This window comes from Harpia harpyja, chromosome 6 (genome assembly GCF_026419915.1).
Source record: "Harpia harpyja isolate bHarHar1 chromosome 6, bHarHar1 primary haplotype, whole genome shotgun sequence".
Lineage (NCBI taxonomy): Eukaryota > Metazoa > Chordata > Aves > Accipitriformes > Accipitridae > Harpia > Harpia harpyja.
This window is the reverse complement of record NC_068945.1, coordinates 60,639,942-60,659,727: the sequence shown is the minus strand read 5'-3', so window position 1 is coordinate 60,659,727 and position 19,786 is coordinate 60,639,942. Positions and strand designations below refer to the sequence as shown.

Below are 19,786 nucleotides of genomic sequence, written 5' to 3'. Positions count from 1 at the left end.
GCTCCTTCATTCACCTGAGCCCTGATTCCAGCTCATGGTGGCCATGACCCCATGACAGGAGATGAAAATTGCACCATGCACCCTCCAGGACTGGTCTTCCAGTCTTTCCTCCAATGTTTGGAAGTTCCCTTCTTCTTCATGCACTCCAGTTTTCTTAGAAAGTGAAATCTGCTCCTGGTATGGGGTCAGTGTGCCCTTGGAGGCTACAGCCCAGAGTTGCCTCCACTCTCCTATGTAGGTTCAGCCAATGTACACGTCCTTGAAAAGGCTTTATGCAAACCTGTTAGCAAAACCTTTCACATCCCAGCATCCTCTTCTTCCTCACTAAACAATTCAAAACCTGTTTCCACCTCTGAAACTCACATTAACACAGCAGCCTACACCAGTGTGGCTATTGAGTAACAGTGAGGATTAGACTAACAAGGAAACTTTACATACTTTTGATAAAAGTTTAAAAGCCTTTAAAATCTTGATCTTGAAAGATCATTTGCACTGTTACTAATTAGAACCAGATTTAACTAGATTAATTTAGGAAGAAAGAGAATCTCTTGTTCTGTATCTCTTCATGTATTTCAACACATCAGTTAAAATACCCACTTCAAGAAAACAATAGTTCGTGACTTGGCTTTAAAACTAAATATCCATGCTGTCGTAAGTTTTATTACAGGTTATCTGACCCAGTGGTAAAGTAGCTTGTGATGAATTCCTCAATTTATGAACAATTAACTTCTAGCAATTTATTGTCAGCATCAGGAAACAGAAGAAATGTTGGATGGCGGACAGGCTGAGTAAAATGTGTATGTTTAGATAAACAGCATATAAAACTTTTGGACTTCTATTTCTAATGAACTCTCCCATCTGCTTTCAATAGCCAAAACTATTTTTGATATCAGATCATGCACACTGATTAACTTAGACCACTCTAGCTCTTGAAAGCTGAGAAATTAGTTTATGTCTGTTTCGTTACCTGCAATATATCACAAGCAAGTGGTGAAAACCTAAACTACATTTGAATATGTGTTTCTTTACAGGGAATCCATTCTGATAATAATTTCTTTTACAGTTTTTACAGTTTTAGTTTTAAAACAGTTTCATGTATTTGTGGCTTTTCTTTTACTCTAAATAATGAACTAAAATAAATACATTTTCTCTCAAAACAGAAGACAGAATACTTGAGTGACAAACAGAAAATACAATTATACAGAGGAAGTTTACCAGTTAAACAATAGCTAATTAATTTTGAATTTGTTTTTTTAACTACTGTGAAAAGTATCACTTGCTAAAAATGTGAATTGGTATTCTGATTTTAGTTGTCATGTGAGTAATAACTGGCTGATAGTCAAAGAAATGCATGAAAGGTTCTGCAGCTAGTCCACTTTGTAGAAACTGATATAATGGAGATTTTACACAAAAAGGACTACTGATGAATAATAGCTTGCATTTGCATTACCTTCCAATTGGAAGCAGGGACACAAAACATGCCAGTAACAAACGAAGGAAACCCACTTCTAAGGAGGAAGCAGCCTATATATAGAAATCCCTTGTATATATTAAGTTTTTTAAATTAAATCACATGCTTCAATCTGTTTTACTTTAAGGGTTGTCATCTAGGAATTCTTGTTTTTAGAAAAAAAGGTTTGTATTTGGTTATGTTAATATTTTGCTCTGAGCAAAGGGCAAAAAATGAACATTTTTTTTAAGTGGTCCCAACTGAACTTTGATGTATTTGTTTGCTTGAAAAGAATGCTAGTTAAAAAATGTGCATGTGTCATTTGAGCTAAAACTGATTTTTGAGGTCGATGGGATTTTGTTTATTTGTTTAAATAAGGAAAGAAGTTTCTATTCTTCTTCTAGCAGAATTAACCAGGCTGTGTTAAAACTTAAATTTTAGCAATTTGCAAATACATGTGAAGCTGAGGGTAGACTGGAAGAGAGGAGGAGTGGTGAAGGTCTGTGAAACTGCTCAGTTGATTTTCACTGGAAGATACTAGTTTATCAGCGTGATGTGCAGCAGTATAAAACCCTGCAACCAAGGCGGGAGTGAGCTGATATGTAGTAGTATTTTTTCAATGGAGGAGAAAAGAGTAGGAATCTTGGCAGGCTTTTTCAAACCTCAGCCTCAGGTTGTCTCTAAATCTAGAATTAGTCTGCACCTCTAAAAACCTAGCAGTGTTCAAAACTTGTAACATGGATTTAAAGGATATGCAAAAGACTACTGAAGAGGAAAAGAGAAGATCCTCGTAATGTCAAAAGTGCAAAAGATCTCAGAATTATGTTGAATGTTCTTGTATGGAGGTCTTTGTCAGTCACACTTATCAGTATTGCCTCATTGCTTTCCTTAGGCAAGGTGACCTGTCTGCTCACACTTGATACTTGTCTTATGTTTAGTTTAGTAACATTTCAGGGTAAAAAATCAGATTTAATTTCTGTATCTGTGCAATATCTTTCATGGAACAATATCCACCCAAGACTGGAACTTCCATTTTTTCCCCCTCAGGATCTCACAGATAAAATCAGTGATAACTTCCTCACTATATGGTAGAATGCCATACCAGCAGGTTGGTTACATATACTAACATTTTATACCTATGTCAAACAGAAGGTATAGGCTTCATATCCAAACTTCTGAACATCCGGACTTATAAATGTCAATCCTGATCACTAGCAATATGTGATGAATCGTTTACCCTGCACTGATGCACTTTCCAAGATTCATGACAGTGCTGAAAGGATAAAAGCATCACATTTTGTATTACACATCACCACAATTAAAAAAAAAAAAAAAAGCCAGTCTGAGATATTTTTCCAATGGAATTCTTAAAGGGGGATTTATGACTAGTATAACACATTAATTAGGGTTGTGAAGATTGTTTGGAACATTATTCAGACACTGGCAAATCCTATTGTTTAAGTAGCTTTGTGTTGTTTAAAAAATAAAGCTCTCTATTAGTTTTGGGTAACCTTAACTTCTACTGATGCTATAATTTATACTTTATTTTCATTTCACTAAATCATGACCATGTATTTTACAAAGCAATATGCATTCTTTATATGGTGAAGCCTAAGGCAAAACTACGCTCAGCTCCAAATCAGCAGAGGTTTCTGAAGCAGGCCCAGCTGCCAAACTATAAACTTTTCAGAATCATTATTCAGGCTTATAGTATCATTCAATGCATATATATCTCTTAAGAGAAACAAAATTCACACTTTGAGGGAGACCAACAAGCAAAATTCTTGCTTTTGGTAGAATCCTTTATAAATGCCAGCAAATGTTATCTGAATGGATCAATCGTTTATTTTGATTAGGGGGTAGGAAGCCGTGTCACTGAAACCTCCACTCAGATTAGCCACCAACTGGAAATAATTTATTTCCCTCTTCTTGTGCAGTTTGTCCTGCTGTGTTATTTTCTAACATAAGGATGCCACCTAGTGACAATAACCGAATGCTTCTTAAATTGGGCCTAAAAAATTTCTAATCTAAGTCCACAAGGATATGAAATCTATTATTCTTAATGCTTGGTCAGTTAAGGGGAATTGCACCCATGCATAACTAAAAGGTAGAATTATTGCTGGTATTTCACTAAAGTAAAATATATCCAATATCACAATTTTAGACAGGTCAGATAGAGATAGGCTGGATTTTTTAACATATGTATGATCCAGTTGTACCAAACTACATATAGACTTTCAACAGTTACTGGAAATCAGCATATTATTTCTAATATTTTCCTATTCTTGCTTAATTTGTGAATGCCACTTAAAGCCTTTGAAAATGGGACCCAATTTCTGGTCCCACAAATTTTTCAGGAAATACTCATCACCAGTTATGCAGGATGGATGAGATCTCAAGTCCTGTCCCCACTTGGTGAATATTATAAGGATATGAAAACAAGTTATTGCTGGACCAGAAAAAAAATAGGCTGTTTTTCTCTGTCCACTGAACACCTAAGCCCCTCAGCCAGCAAGTTATACCCAAACTGTAGTTATTTCAGGTAAAGTGGAACAGCTCCAGTAGGCTGGCTGGAAAACCCCCTCAGCCTAATAAAACATGTGCTTGTTTATAGAAATCACTTCTAAAGTAGCAGGTACTGCTTCTTATCTCATCAACTGGGGAGATAACTGCGTCCAGCCCTCCAGTATTTTCAGTATGTGCTTCACTAATGAATCTTTTTTTCAGCCATGTTTTGCCCAGAGCCAAATCTGATAACTACGCTCAGGAAACACTGCCCTGTTTGGGGTCCAATCTGTGGATTCAGGCATGCTTTAGCCTTGAGCTGTAACCATGCAGTGTAGCCCAAATCATTGGTTTGGTGCAGCTACCGCTATTCTTTTCCTTAGCACTGCATCCTCTGAAACCTGCTGCTGCATTTTCATCCCATTTCCTAGCTCCTGTTATTTGTGGCTCTTCATAAACCCAACATGTCCCTTCCAGTTCTGGGACCAAGCAATTTGTTGCTTCTCATTAGCAAGACCAGGGCACGTCTGGAAGTGCTCAGAAGCAAACCGCTGGTCAGAGCCTTTGCAGTGGTGAAAATTTAGGTGCTGACAAAGGGTTAGTGTCTCTAGGGCCAGGCACTAACTGAATGACAGTGAGATCTTTGAACTTAGGTGCCTGATGTGGCCGATGTTATTGCGGCAGATGTGGTTAGATGTTAATTTAATGCCTTCATGTTTTGCGTGTGAATCTATCCTGAAGTCACTAAGTCAGTTTTGAAAATGAGGCCAAGCCCATGAATGAAATTTAAAATTCTTGTCCTCATGCTGTTCCAACTGTAAATGTTGCAGTGCTGGTTGGAATGATGTCCATATACTCTTTAGACTATATGTAACTTAGTGACTCACCTTCTTACCTGAATTTGAGCAAATACTAACGAGCCATGTTTATAATGCAGTTCCTATCATATGCAATGAAATTAATATGTAGAGCATTACCAAATCGTTTTGTTTTGTTTTTGTTTTTTAATGTATGATCTGCAGGTGGTGAACTTTTTACTGGTCTCTACAGTGACTACTGGGGAAGAGATGCTGCTCTCTTTCGCACCATGAATCGCATGGCCCATCTCCGAACTGAACCCGACAGTGAGCACCTGTTGAAAGGTATGGGAAGGAGGAGAAGGAGGAACCAGAGGTGTTTCAGATGACTAGACAATTTCTGTTTAACCAGAAATTAAAAAGATATTGTTCATGCATATGTATATACATTTGGAGATGAATTTGTTTAAACTATCTCTTTGCATGAAATTTTTCAGGAAGCCCCTGCCAGGATGAACAAATTAAAATCTTTACTTTGATTACATATTGGATTTAACAAGCAGAACTTGAAGAACCTTCATTTTTCACTTTAAAAATTTATTTTAATTTATACTCTGTATATTCTATACTATTTCATGATATGCCAGATATAATTAAAATAATATTTTAAAATTATCTCTTTAATTAATGGGAGCTTCTCAATAGAACACAGTACTCTTTTTTTCTCGATGAGATCATTTTGTCCTTATGTTGCAATAAAACAACTCAATCTTTGCCAAGTTGTGTACTAAAGAGATATCATGCAATAATGCAAAATAATAAACATATGATGATCATACAGTTAAATGAAATAAAAAGTTAAAGCAGGTAATTTTAAAGGAGAAAATTAAAACATTCCACAAGAAAAATACTGCGAAAAATCATGTGCTGGGAAATTTAGAATTTGTTTCGTACTCTTCAATGTGAAATGTAACTGAATTTCAAAGTGTTGAAATTTCTGTGAAATGGAGAGTCAGGATCTTGATTTGTTTTGCTCCCAAAGTATTGCAATATTTCGTCATAAGAGTGACATAATTACTGCTAATGTTTGGCAAGGAGAGTCAATAATTGCCTTTTATGGTGATTCATATGGTGAGCATCATCTTTTCAGTGAAAGGACATTGAAGTTTTTTCTCTCAAATTTCAAGGAAGTTTTCCCCTGAATCAGAAGAGAGAAAATAGTTCTGCTGCATATTTCTTCTTACACAAGTATGGCCTAAGACTTGAATTAAATACTTTTTTTTTTTTTTTAAATATGTTTAGAACATTCTTACATCTGCTTTAAGTCCAATACTTTGAACCTTACTGAACTGAGTATTTAGACTGGATCTATATGGATAGCAACAGTCAGGTGGATGTTCACAATATGCAGGTGAACTTTCTCTTCTCTTCTCTCTGGAAGATTTCATTTTTTTAGATACAGAATTCTCAAACTTTGCTTTTCATTTTATCTATACTTGAAATTTAATTTTGCAGAAAGGCAATATTTTAAAATCTCTATTAAAAACACTTCAGAAAATTAGCAAGTGCTGTATCAATGTCTTAAAATGCAATGACTGTTTTCATAGGACAGGAAGTTAGAAAATATTTACAGTACCCACTGCTTCTTAAGAAATCATACTAATCGTATGAATGACATTCTCATTTAAAGACCTTGTAAAAACTTTGCTACAATTCAGTGAGATGAAACCATTCACAGTTCTGCTTGGTGTGGGGTTAAAAGGTATACAGGCATGGACTGAAGTCTGAACTTAGGTTTCAATTTTGCAGCAAAATGTCAAAACAGGAAAAAATTTAGAAAGTTTTTCATGACAAAGATACACAATGCATCTTCTGTCTATGAACATATATGTTCATATAGCATCTATTAGGTGAACTACTAGAGATTTTTTTTTATCTAAAAGGCCGTTTGTCTGAAGTTGACATTCCTACACCTGGTTTGCATGAGATCAGAAATTGTTATGTGAATATTAGTGCCAGGTTTTAGCCTAATCCAAATTAAAATATATAAACCCCAGAGAATGGGACTGGAAAGAGGTCTTTTTCTTGCACGCATATAAGGGAATATTGATTTGTGAATTGGAGCTATAAAAATAGTTTGACATTAATGTATTCCACATGTTCTATAGATATCCACCCACAAAAAAAAAAATAGATTTTTTTTTTTTTCCTATCACCCTATTCCCCTTAGGTAACTCTCTGACTGACAGATCCCTGATTCTTTAATTTTATTTTTTCTTTGCTACCAGCTGATTTTAAGGATTGAAAAAGTAAGAGAAAGTTTTAATAAACTTGAATTCAATTCATTTTTGTTTTCTTTTAAAGAACCAAAATTCGTTGGCTCATACATGATTCCTGACAATGAAGACCACGATGATAACAAAGTATATTTCTTCTTTACTGAAAAAGCATTAGAGGCAGAGACAAGCACTCATGCCATATATACCAGAGTGGGACGCGTATGTGCGGTAAGATCCTTTTCCTGATTCCCCAGCTAAATGAAAAAAAAGCATGCTGATTTCTTTGGTCCTTCTTGCCCAGGCAAAAATGGCATCTGTTAATGTATGTGGGAGTAAGTTATAGGTCTGAATGAAAACCCTACATCTAAACAGCCTCAAGCATTAGAAAATTCAAAAGCGATCCAAAATCTGGGCTTGAAGCTGAATTTTGCTGAGAGAGAAGGGCAAAGTTCAGAAATCTTGTTATTCAACTCCACCTCTCTTTGTGCTGATATGTGGTAAAAGTAATAGCAGTTGCCCACAGGACTCTCTTACATCCATATTCTCAATTCAGATCAAGGCTCCAACGCCCTTAGTATTGGCTGTAGGTCCAGGGCCTCTTGTAGCTCTCACAGCTGACATAAATTGATGTCCCTTCACATTCCTTGTGAGAGGACCAGCCCAGCCACCAGTCCTCTCTGACATTCCCTCTCACCTTCCTATTCAGTCAGCAAGGAGCAGACTTAACTCGCCTGCATTCGTGCAGGGTCGATGGCTATCCTGTCAGTCAGCTGGATAGGACGAGAGGCAATGGGCAAAGACTGAAACACATGAAATTCCACCTGAATGTAAGAAAATATTTTTTTACTGCCGGGGTGGTTGAACACTGACAGAGGTTGCCCAGAGTCTTCATCCTTGGAAATATTCAAAACCTGACTGGACATGGGCCTGAGCAATTTGCTGAGCAACTTCCTCAAAGCAACTTACTTTGAGCAGGGCAGTTGGACTAGATGATTTCCAAAGGTCCCTGCCAAATTCAACTGTTCTGTGATTCTGTAAATTTTGAAAACCTCTTTCGATGCAAGAACAATAGGAGGGGTGCAAAGTCAACAATCTATAGAGTGCTTTATGAATAGTAGCTAATTAATATTTTCATTTCATCTCTCATTCCTCTTCTTCTCAACAGCAACCAAGGAAAATTGTGCAGCTAGGAAACTAGAACAAAGGATTGAATTGTCCAGCCAATTGTTATCACAGCCAGGCATAAAGTTTACCAGAAGGAACAGAAAAGTCGCAAGGAAAGACCTTGCTTCCCTCCACTGCCCTGCATGATTACCCATTCCCCACTCAGGCCATGCTCCTGGTGTGTTGATCCCATCTCTTTTTGGCTCCCTGGCCCCCTACCCAGGAAGGAGATCTCAGGCAGTTGCTGGAGAGGAGCACTGTTAACATATGATCTCCCAGATTAAGCTGCCCATAATTGGCCCTCTCTGAGCAGTTGAAGAAGTCTGGGTGCATTCCTTTTCTATTAATTGAACTACAGTAAGGCTGATGAGAGGAGCTCTCCCATTCCCATTGGGACTACATCTGCTTGATTAAAGGAAGGAATAAGAAGTTTATTTCTTAGCATCTGATTTTGTTTCTGAAAAATATTGCATTCCTCCTCCTAACTGTAGGGGATACATTCCTAAAACTATTGGGCAAAGAGCAAGATACAATTTAAAAATCTTCTGTCACCTCAATGTATAGTATATGTCACATGTGCTCACCAGCATACTACCTATTAAAATTTCTTAAGGAGAACTTATGTATAACTTAAAACATCTGAAGTATGCAAAGTACCAAATTGCAGCCTAAAACACTAATGTTCACAAAGTCAGTTGGCTCTCTGAATTCGAGCCTGCATCAAGATCTGAAGTAGAATTCTTTGGCCTATGTTCTGGTAGATGTCTGAACAGATTATTTTAATAGTTCCTTGTAGTCTGAAATATATCCACCTGAGTGTCTTTTCTCTAGCCATGGGTTAAACCAAAATCCAACAGACCTTTCTCTTCCACTTGTCCAAAACTCCAAATCCTTTACCATCTGGACATTAACTTCACAGCCGTATGCTATAACTCAAATTTGATTTAATGAATAAAAAAAATAGTTAGCTGGCTTTTTTTCCCAGCTTTTAAATTTTCATCTGAGCTGTAACAGATTTTGCAACACAGAGGCACCTACTCTGTATATGTCTACTTTTCTCAGGAAAAGAGATCTCTGTTTTTGTAAGATCTCAATGTGAAGCTGAGGAGATCAATTAATTTCAGTAGTTTAGAATGAAGTTGTGAGTTTTGCAAGCCTATTACAGAGCCTTCAACACTAAGTTACACAGTCTACCTGAATATAAGGTCATAGCTTTGAGGATGCTGCCCTAAGGTTACAGAATCTGATTACTAAGTAGTACTAAATGCTCCCTTTTCTTGACAGTCCAACAGTTGCAATAGTAAGAAAAAGATGAGACAGCCATAGCAAAGCAGGAATTACTTAAAGTTGCTGAGAACTTATTAGAACACCATGTAGAAACACTTGCCTCAGACTTGCCCCAGCTGTACCAGCTCTATAGATAGATATAGGGCTTCAGTTTCCAAACGTGTTGATCTAACCCTGCACTGAGCTCCTGAAGCAAAACTAAACTTTGCTAATGTACTCAGTACACCCAGTTAACAAAAATGAGATACAAAAAAGCTTTATAACAGCTGTGTAGTTAAAACTATCCATGGATGCGGTACAGAATTAAAAAATTCTTATAAACCCACAGCTCTTAATGAAACCTGAACTTGATCAGTGCAATCCTACTTGAAAACTGACTCCAAAGAAATAGTACTAGTAATAGACATGTGGTTTGAAAATGCATGCTTTTGACATTAAAAGATACAATGAACAGCTAATTCAGCAGAGATGTTTGTGCTTCTAGACTTACTCATTCAAATTACCATCAGCATTTGTTTCTTTCTACGCAGAATGATATGGGAGGCCAGCGAATGCTCGTGAATAAATGGAGCACTTTCCTCAAAACCAGGCTAGTTTGCTCTGTGCCTGGGAGAAACGGAATTGATACGCATTTTGATGAATTAGGTAAATATGCTAGACTGCAACAAACTTAAAACCATCATACAAAACACACACTTTCATGATAACATATTTTACTGTCATATATTGTACTTGCATTCATTAACAGGGAATGGTTGTTAGTGTTCTGTTTCCAATGTATATGAAGTTCTATACATATGGAGTTGACTATCAGTTATGCCTTATCGCATTCTTTTTAAAGATTGCTTTTAAAATCTGCATAATATTAAATAGCATATATGAGTAAAATAGGATTACACTTTTAACAAGCAATGAAGTTGCTCTTTTGGGGCTGAGAAAAGTAGTTTGCTACCAATAACATTGCATTTAATTTTTACAGAGGATGTCTTTTTGCTGCAAACTCGTGATAACAAAAATCCAGTGATATTTGGCCTCTTCAACACTACAAGGTAAACAACTAGAAGAAATAATAGCAGCAATAGAGGAATGTTTGAACAGCCTATTGAGAGATAGACACTGCATGATAAATATCCCTTAGCAAATACATAGTAAGCAGTTTAATCCCTGTTCTATTCACAGTGGGCTTCCTTGTTAATGTAAAAACTGCTCTATGACACACAGGGCCTTGAAGTCTCATTCAATGATCCAGTCTATCTGGATGATAAACTAATTAAATGTTTCTCTGCTTGAAAATTTCCTAGTGTCGAAGTATATGCACTCCTGCATGCTTATAAGAGCAGCTTATCAGAGCCTCCTGTCTTCCTTTAAAAGATCCACTGTAATTCAAGTTTAAGTAGACAGCAGCTTAAATTCCTACTAACTTCTTAGTGAAGCCTAAAACACCAGCTGGCAGCCTCATTTTCCACTGCAGCCTAGTTCAAGTGCAAGCACGCAGTACCTGTTTCTTGGACATCAACTGTTAGTTTAGGATGTAACTGGTAGAGAAGAGTAACTGTGCTTTTGCCACTATTTTTCTCTCCTGATTTATTTTTTTCATATAAAGCAAGGCAGATCTGGTCCTCTAGGGATGCAGGTACCCAGCATTTCCTACTGGCTCCTTATGCCAATAGAGAAAGGTGGGCACCTAATTAAAATGGTCTGGATCACCTTCTAGAGTCTTCAGAGATAATTTCTTTGTAGAGAGCACTGATGCTTTTTTAAAAAAAAATGAATCGCTTCTCCGGAACTAAATGAACAAAATTTAAAAGTAAAAAAGATACTTTTATGTGGATTGATCTACATAGAGTGATCTTGATGATCTAACTAATAACACCAACCAACATTCCCACTTAATACAAAAAAACTCCTGTTCATTTCAGTCAGCATTGGATGATTCCCATCTTTCCCAAGTAACAACAGGAAAAATCTTAGAGAAAAATGGTAAACTGTTTAAGTCACTAATGAAAGACATATAAGACCTGAGTTGAGTTTGCTGTGCTTCCTCTGTGTTTATAAACAAGTAATTTAAAGCCTGTGTTCACCATCTTCAAATTTGGGGGTAACAACACAGAGCTTCCTCAGAGAAATATTATAAATATATATACACTAAAGACTTTGTAAAGAACATTGGATACAGCAGTTCTAAGGCGAGCATATAGGAAACAATAAGTAGTTTTCTTCTCCCTGAATACTGTTGAAATGTGACTTATTTTTACTTATACAATAATACCAGTATTATATGTACAGAATGTGACATATTGCTTTAATAATGTCTTTGAATTTTATTTCATAGCAATATATTTAGAGGATATGCTATATGTGTTTACCACATGGCAAGTGTCCGAGCAGCTTTCAATGGACCATATGCTCATAAAGAAGGACCTGAATACCACTGGGCTCTGTACGAAGGGAAAGTACCTTATCCTAGACCTGGTTCAGTAAGTACAATCTATTTTCCATTGCTTTTTGGGAAGAAAAAGCAATTCCCAAAAGAATTTGGGAAGAAAAAGCAGACTGCTGCTAATGTACAAATCTTCCTGACTTCACAGTCCAGGATATATTTATTTGAATATATACATACTCTAGCATTTCTGGAAAAGTGTGGAATGGCTCATCAATAAGTTTAATCAAGTACTAGAACCATACATTTCCCTAAGGAAAATAGTGGAATTAAGTATATAAGGTTTTTCAAAATCCTATTGGGATTTGAATTTAGCAACCTTGTGTTAAGTCCTAAGGTCCCAAAGTTAGGACCACAGGCAAGAGCAGTAGAAAGAGGCACCTCTAGAAGGTGGGTCAGATGCTGCGTTCAGAAGCAGTAAGTGCATTACCTGGGAAGGAACCTCACTTTCTATTGAGCCTAGAATAACTGTTCTTCTAAATTTGGCTGCTGACGTATTTTTTGCATCTGAACCTTGATAACTTTAATCTAATTGCCAAAGAAATAAATGAAAAATCAGATTTATTTAAGTAAGTGCATTGAGTGAACCATGAGGTTTATTTCTAATGGAACTTTCTGGAGAACAAATTCTCCCTACTGACTTGACTTGAGAAAATAAAGCCAGGATGAACTAGAAACATGTACCTATATTTACATTAAATATATATATATTTAAGATACATGCAATATTTTCCAATGTAAACAAGATTATTACTGGAAAAAACAAGCTTATACAAGGCAATTCACTTTCCTTCTATTGCCTGCTGAAACCAGGGCACTTAAGAAGTGTTAAAGGAAGGGGAAAAAAAAAAAAAAGATGATCCACTATTTCAAGATCAGGTGGTTCTGGTTCCTTTTTTCATCTCTTTTTCAAAAAGGATCACATTTCAATATTTCTATAATTTAGATCAGTGCACAGGTTAGAAATGAGACATAGATTTTTAACAAAAGTAACTAATCAGAATAAACACATTTGTAGATAGGGAGTAAATCCTCCATCACCTGAGGACCTGAGGTCATTCTCTCAAGACTGGTCCTTTCTAGAAGCAATGGTTTAGCATCCTCAGAATTTATTGATTTGCTTTCAGACATCAGAGAGTGAGATTTTATTACCCTCATATGAGGTTCCTGAGCTTATTAACATTCCTGTTCTGTATCTTTTACAAAGAACATAGAAATATTAAAAACAACGTTGCAAAGAACCAAACTCTGCAAAATCACTCACTCTTTTCTCTAATTTTCACACAAGTTTCTTTACAATCTTCTTTTTTTTTTCAATGAACATTCAGTGAAGAAAGGAAACAAGGCATATTTTGAAAATGCAATTAATCTGGCAACTATTGTATCATACTCCACAACTATAGAGGTGCTGTCGTGCAGAGAGTTGTTCCTGCCCGGCACTTAGATTTTTCCTTTGCTAAATAAAAATTCTGGAGGAAATCACAAACTCATTACATAGAGGCAGGTAATTAATTTCTACAAGGAATTCCTAATTTCTATGTTGATTTCTCAAAGGCATCACCAGTAGTCTTCATCTCAAACTCTTTTCCTGTTTTACTCTCTCTTTTTAGGTGTTTCTCAAGTTTCTATCCCTGTAGCGTCTTAGCCCGGGACACTCACATCCCACCTTGGGGGGTGAGGAGACCAGTCCTGCTTTCACTGCCCATCAGTGCGGCTTCAGGGTGCCCTTTGCCTGGCAGGGTCCCGTCAGCATCTCCCAGCAGAAGCACAGCCGGGGTGTCCCTCACCTTCCCCTTCCTGCTCCAAGTCAGGGGAGCCCCACCTGGCAATGCCAGGCTAACCCAGGGAAGCATCACATCCAGGATTTCTTCCTCGCTCCACACCTTTTGGGAATACAACTACTTACCCACCCGTGGCAATTGTCATGTGTGGCAAAGCTGCTTTTGTTTACACTCGCTGAAGGTCTACCCCTGATCGTGTCAGCATTGTGCAGATTTTTTGACTCTGTGAGATGCAAAGACATTTCTAATAGCTGTTCGGCTAACCCCCACCGCCCCAGTTTTCACACTTCACCTCTTTATCTTCTCGCAGGCTAGGGGCTCACTCTCTGCAGCTTAACGGTGGAATAAGCTGTTGCTGGAGCATTGCTTTCAGGGTTGTTTTTCCTTTGGTAACTGAATCAATATTCTCTTTCATACTAAAAGCAATCATTTGCAAAAATAAATGTTGCATACAATTCATTTATCGCTGAGTGGCAGGAATGAGAGGTGAAAAGGCCTATTAGCTTATCTAGTCCGTGCCAGTACAGCCTTTCTCCCTGTAGTATGACTTCAAATGCATGTCCTCCCTCATTTTAAATTAATGTTTTTCCTCTGTTTCTCCTGGGGTTAGAGACATAAGTCAAAATGCAGAAGTGGATGCTCCAAAAAAGAGATTATCTAGGGTTTAAACATTATTAATATGATTTGACCATCTTGGCCAATAAGCTACCACTGTAGCAGTGCTGACATCAATACCAAATGGTTTTTTGTTTGTTTGATGTAGACCAAAGTCATTGGTGTTGAGTCAGGATAGAAAATCAGATAAGTAAATTATCACATTTTGAGCAAAATGTTTGAATTCATAGGAATTATTGGTTTCCTATTTGACATTTTGTATAGCAAATTTACAGGTTTTGCAGTTTTACCAAATAATGAGACAGTACCGTGCATGGATTACACAATGGCTGTATATTTCACAAAGATTATATGGTCCAAGTTCTTTAAGTGGTATTAATTTCTTTTTTCCAGGCAGTAGAACACCTCACATATGTTATTTGGACTAGCATTAAACACAGGCATGAATTCGGTATTAATGACTACAGTTATTACATTGATATCTCCTAGCACTGAAGATTAAATGCTGGTTTTTTGGCCAGCAGGAGAGAACACTGAGCCAGCACTTTAGCAAAGTTGACAATGATTTACAGAAAGGCTGCCCTAAGTTCTACTCACTTTCAATGTTTCTCTCCCTTGGCTCTGAATGGCCACATTTGGGTCAGACTGGGCTGTAGCCTCCCCAACCGGCAAGCCATAGGAGCTGAAAAAGATATAAAAGAAGAGTGCAAGTAATTTTTCCAATGTCATAGAACAAGTTAGTTGAGGAACGAGGTCTTTCCTGGGTGTTAGTCAATTTAATCATGTTTGTCTCTGTATGTTGCAGAGCACATCAGAGGCTGAAGAAGTTGGCTCTGTCAGCTAACGGAGGATTAACTGATTCATTTTCAGCTGCTCAGTCAGAGCACAGTTTAGAGGTCTTTTCAATGCTTTTCCAGTAGCATGAGGAGAAAGCATGTTTCAGGCTGTAGCCCACAGCGTTAGGTTTCACACGTCAAAGAAAAGGTCAGCATATTGGTAAGCTGAATCCCACTACCTTTCCCATTACAGGACTGACAGCGACAAGAGGCCAAAAATAACCTACTATTAGGCATCTCTGAGAGTCAGCGCTCTTTGATCTTAGCTATTGAATGGGTAAAGAAGGAGTCTATAAGGAATGAGAGTAGACCTTAAAGCTAAATAAACAGAAAACCACTGTCAAGAGACGCACAGGTTCTGACAGACTGCAGTCCGCTCCTCTCTGACATCTGCTTGAAGCACTGCTTCTGCCATCATCTCCACTCCTGTTTTGCTGATTCTTTTAGTGCATTTAGACTGTGATGCTTCTGGGAATGACATCAGTTACCTCAAAAATGGTGTTGATAGATTTCAGAGATGGCTGCATCTACTGTTTCCTTTCTAGACTACTTGATTTTATTTAATTAAAAATGAAAAGCCTGTGAAAGATTATTTTTATTAAATCTCTCCAGGGCTAGAACTTTGCAAAGGGAACCTGGCAATGCCTATTCACTTGATATGCTGTGCAGTGTATGGCAAGCAGAGGCTTAGCCTGTCTTCATGCTCCGGCTCTGTCTCTTTATTGCAAACAGCCGGTGAAATTCCATCACTAGGTTGATTAGACAATTACTTTAAAGTCAACACTGAACAAATACTTTCCTGTATCTAAGCTCAAAAAGTGGAAACAAACATTGCCCCACTTGACAAGTGCAGGAGTTTGTTATTGTCAATTACAGTTGACCACAAGTTTAAAATTACCGTTTCCAGTAAACATAAAGAGTATTTTATTTCATTTTATTGATTGAAAAATCCAATTTAAATAGGGAAAGGCTGCTACTGTGGTTTTGCTTGAAATGCTGCTTAAAACCACACTGTCTTATGAATATTTGGAGAAAGTAAACGGTTACTGAGATACTTCCAGCTTGATCATAAATGGCTTCAATTAGACATCATGAAGCAAATTGAAAATGTAGAATCTACGTTCCGTTAGGGAACACTGTATCCTTCATAAAGCATCCTAAAATTAACTTCTCTGTTTAACGCATTAAATTATCCCTAATTGCACATTGACCAAAGGAGTAAACCTCTTTTAATCAATCTTTGACATAAAGTCTATTTGCTTTGCAAAACAGTAGATTAATCAATGCAAACATTGGTATTTCAAGCTAAACTGTGATATATAATACTGTCATCATGAGTAAGGAATTAAAATCAAATGTAATACTGTTAGAATGCCTGAGATCAAGAATTACTGTTGTTGCTGGCATCATTTTTAAGTGTCCTTACTTTCTTATGGTAATACATTTTGCAATCAAAAGTAATAAGACTAAAGACTGATTTCAAGCATTAGTATTCTGCTGACTTTACAATGCTGTGTCTCTACTGGGACAGGAAACCCCTTTCTCCTAACTCTGTCAATGCCCATTTTGTTTACATCTTCAATATGAATTTGGGAAAGACATAAATGCTGGTTTTTGTCAAAAATCTGAAAGTGTCACTATTTATTCTGCTCTTAGTATGTCAGAGAGGAAGGAGCTCTCTCTTTCTAAACATGACAATGGCAAGGCTCTGTTCAGCATCCCTTTCTTGGCTTCTCATGATTAATAAACCACACATGCATAAAGCATAAGGTTCACTGTCCCAATTCCTACTGTGGTCTTCTGTGCCTGGTTTTATGCCAGGTTTTCTGTAGACTTCTCATTGCCCCTGAAAACAAGACCTGTCTCTGACAATTTATTTGGCAAACCTTCAGGATAATCTATGTTTTATGCTTTTGCAGTGTGCCAGCAAGGTGAATGGCGGTCTGTACACTACCACTAAAGACTATCCTGATGAAGCTGTCCATTTTGCCAGGAGTCATCCACTGATGTATCAGCCCATCAAGCCTGTTCATAAGAGACCAATACTCGTTAAAACAGATGGAAAGTACAATCTTAAGCAAATAGCAGTGGACAGAGTGGAAGCTGAAGATGGGCAATATGATGTCTTGTTCATTGGCACAGGTAAAGAAGATAATTGATTTAATAGGGTTTTTTTACCTCCAGGGTGAATGAAATTAAGCTGTGTATAGTCCAAAAATAAAAAATCAATACAACATTCCTTTTTAACAATCATTCTTTTCATGACTGGGCCAGTTGTCACCTTACAGAAAAGGTTAGTCATTCTAGATGTGTGCTTCACTGTGCTGATAACATTATATAGAAAAATAATGGTAGGGAAACATTTAAAGACTAGGAAGAGAAACTTAAGTATAGGATTGCAATTTTTTTTTTTCTTTCCAAAATAGAACCTTAAATTACATTCCTGAACAACTTGCCTTATTTTTAAAACTTCAGAACACAATCATGTATCTGATCATAGTTCTGAGCTGAGACCTAGAGACCTGAGAGAACCAAAGGTGATATGATTTTCAAAAATATCAGTTCAAGTTACTGGTTTTATTCCAGAGTTTATTTTCCACAGTTCATTTTCCCCAGTTCTGGAGACCGCAAGTCTAGCTGATACCATTAAAAAGAAACTGCCAGCTTCCAGATTTGGATTACAACAGAGTTCAAAGAAGGAAGGAGGAAATACCCAAGTTTCTTAAAAAGAAACTGTTAGAAGTTTTCTGCCAAGCTTTCTTGTCTTTCTTTTGTGCCATTTTCATAAGATACAGAGAGCTTGTTTAAAGAGGTTTTTTAAACATCTACCAAACAAATATGATTAAGGTAAAATATACCATAGACCTGCCCTAACTCTAAGCAAGCAGAGAAAAAAACACATTCTAATAGTATTTGAAAAATAAGAAAATAAGAGGAAAGTCTGGAAATAGACAAGACTTTAGTCACATCTAATCTGTCTGGAAAAAATCCAAGGATTCATACATTCACATTTTATCAATTTAACAACAGGAGTGGTATCACAAATCATTTTGACCATTTTGTCTAGGAAAGCAGTTACTGTGAATTATTTTTTACTAATGAAATTCCTCTGATAAGCACATTTCAGTGTTGAGAACATTCAAAAGAAGCAAGTTTGTAGAATAGCAAAGGCTTATTTATATTAGTGCTGTTTTCTAAGCTTTTAAATGGCCTCAGTATGGACTCAGTATTGGACTTTGTGCAGTCCATAAAACATTTTGCCATGTGTCACTTATTTCTGTACAGCAGATTTTATAATGGTGCCTAGATTTTTCATATTTTTCACTTCCATTTGTGATTTGAGATACTGTATCAAATACTCTCGTACACAAGTCCTTTGTTCAGCAATGTTGAATCTGAGAGGACTTAAGTGTATGCTTTAGAGCTGTGCTGGACTGGTACCCAACAGCTGCTTAGTCTTCTCGAGATGTCTAATCTCAGGTGACAAGAAATTCCAACATAGGAATTTGGGATTTAGAAACTCTAAAACGTACCCTGCAATCTCTGCTCTGGCAAAGCTCCCATCAAAAAACTTACTGCTTCTCTTGGCAATATAATATTAGAAAGGGTTAATCTTTTTTTATCCAAGTCCAACACCTGCTGTGTAACATAAGTAAACAGGGTCTTACAGCAGAGCAGAAGTTTCCTTAGGGTAGTAGTGGAGGTTAGAAAGGTTCATCAAAGGCAAAGCCTGAACATCAGGACTTTCACGTGTCTGTCAGCAGGATTCAAAGAGCGACTTACTTATGAAAATCAGAGCTCACAATGCAATTTTTTTTTTTAGTGTTCCGTCACAAAATAGATGCCTTTGATTACATATTCTCTTTGAGAAGTGGTGTATGACCCCAGTTTAATGGTTCCTCTTTATGTTTGCCCCTTTGATCTTTTGCTGAACATTTTTCCCAGTGCTTGTCTGCTTAATATTTCCCCTGTAAATCTAAGGTGACTGAAAGTAACAGAAGAAAGGAAGTAGTATTTGCCATTGTTGATGACAGATTTTGAGATTAAGGAAAGCAAGACTATTCTAATAATAGTCGGCAAGACAAAGCTGAAGTGGTGGAAAACCAGATGTTATTCATGTGTTTTAATTTCCTGCAGGAGTTGTAGTGACAGAGAGGCTGATATATCTAAACTCCAATGTGCCCTAGACTTTTTGAATGTGCAGGGATTTTTTGGTTCATCTTCCCTTTATTAACAACTTCAGCTCAACATCAGCTCAGTGTTTCCCCAGAGGAGGGTGAGAACAGACAATGAACCCCTGAAGGATTTTGTACTCTTGCCTGGAGGAACGGAGCTGCTGCCAGCAATCAAGAATAGTTAGTAGTTTCCTAACTACTATAAACACTCAGATCCTATAATTAAAGCTACTTTACACTCCCTTGCCTTGATGGACTCAGCTCCTGCTTACTCTCATTTCTTTTTCTGAAATACGGTCACCCTCTTTGATCCTTTTGCAGCTCACCAACGGATTATGACCCAGAGTTTGAAAAATACAAGTCAATTAATGATATAGCTCAGAGATATCTCATTTGACTCTTATTTGCCAGGGACAAATTGTCATACGAGTTGTTTATTTTCTAAGAGTAAGAATAC

The 19,786-nt window shown here is 37.1% G+C and overlaps 1 protein-coding gene across 1 annotated transcript in view; it reads left to right on the top strand.

The window, feature by feature from the left end:
- Positions 1–19,786, top strand: part of SEMA3E (semaphorin 3E) — a 149,073-nt gene that overhangs the window by 110,824 nt on the left and 18,463 nt on the right. Inside the window, exons 6-11 of the mRNA XM_052790607.1 lie at positions 4,978–5,097; positions 7,117–7,259; positions 10,013–10,127; positions 10,462–10,531; positions 11,815–11,959; positions 17,074–17,296. Coding sequence (XP_052646567.1) covers positions 4,978–5,097; positions 7,117–7,259; positions 10,013–10,127; positions 10,462–10,531; positions 11,815–11,959; positions 17,074–17,296 — 816 coding nt within the window. The remainder of the gene's footprint in view (positions 1–4,977; positions 5,098–7,116; positions 7,260–10,012; positions 10,128–10,461; positions 10,532–11,814; positions 11,960–17,073; positions 17,297–19,786) is intronic.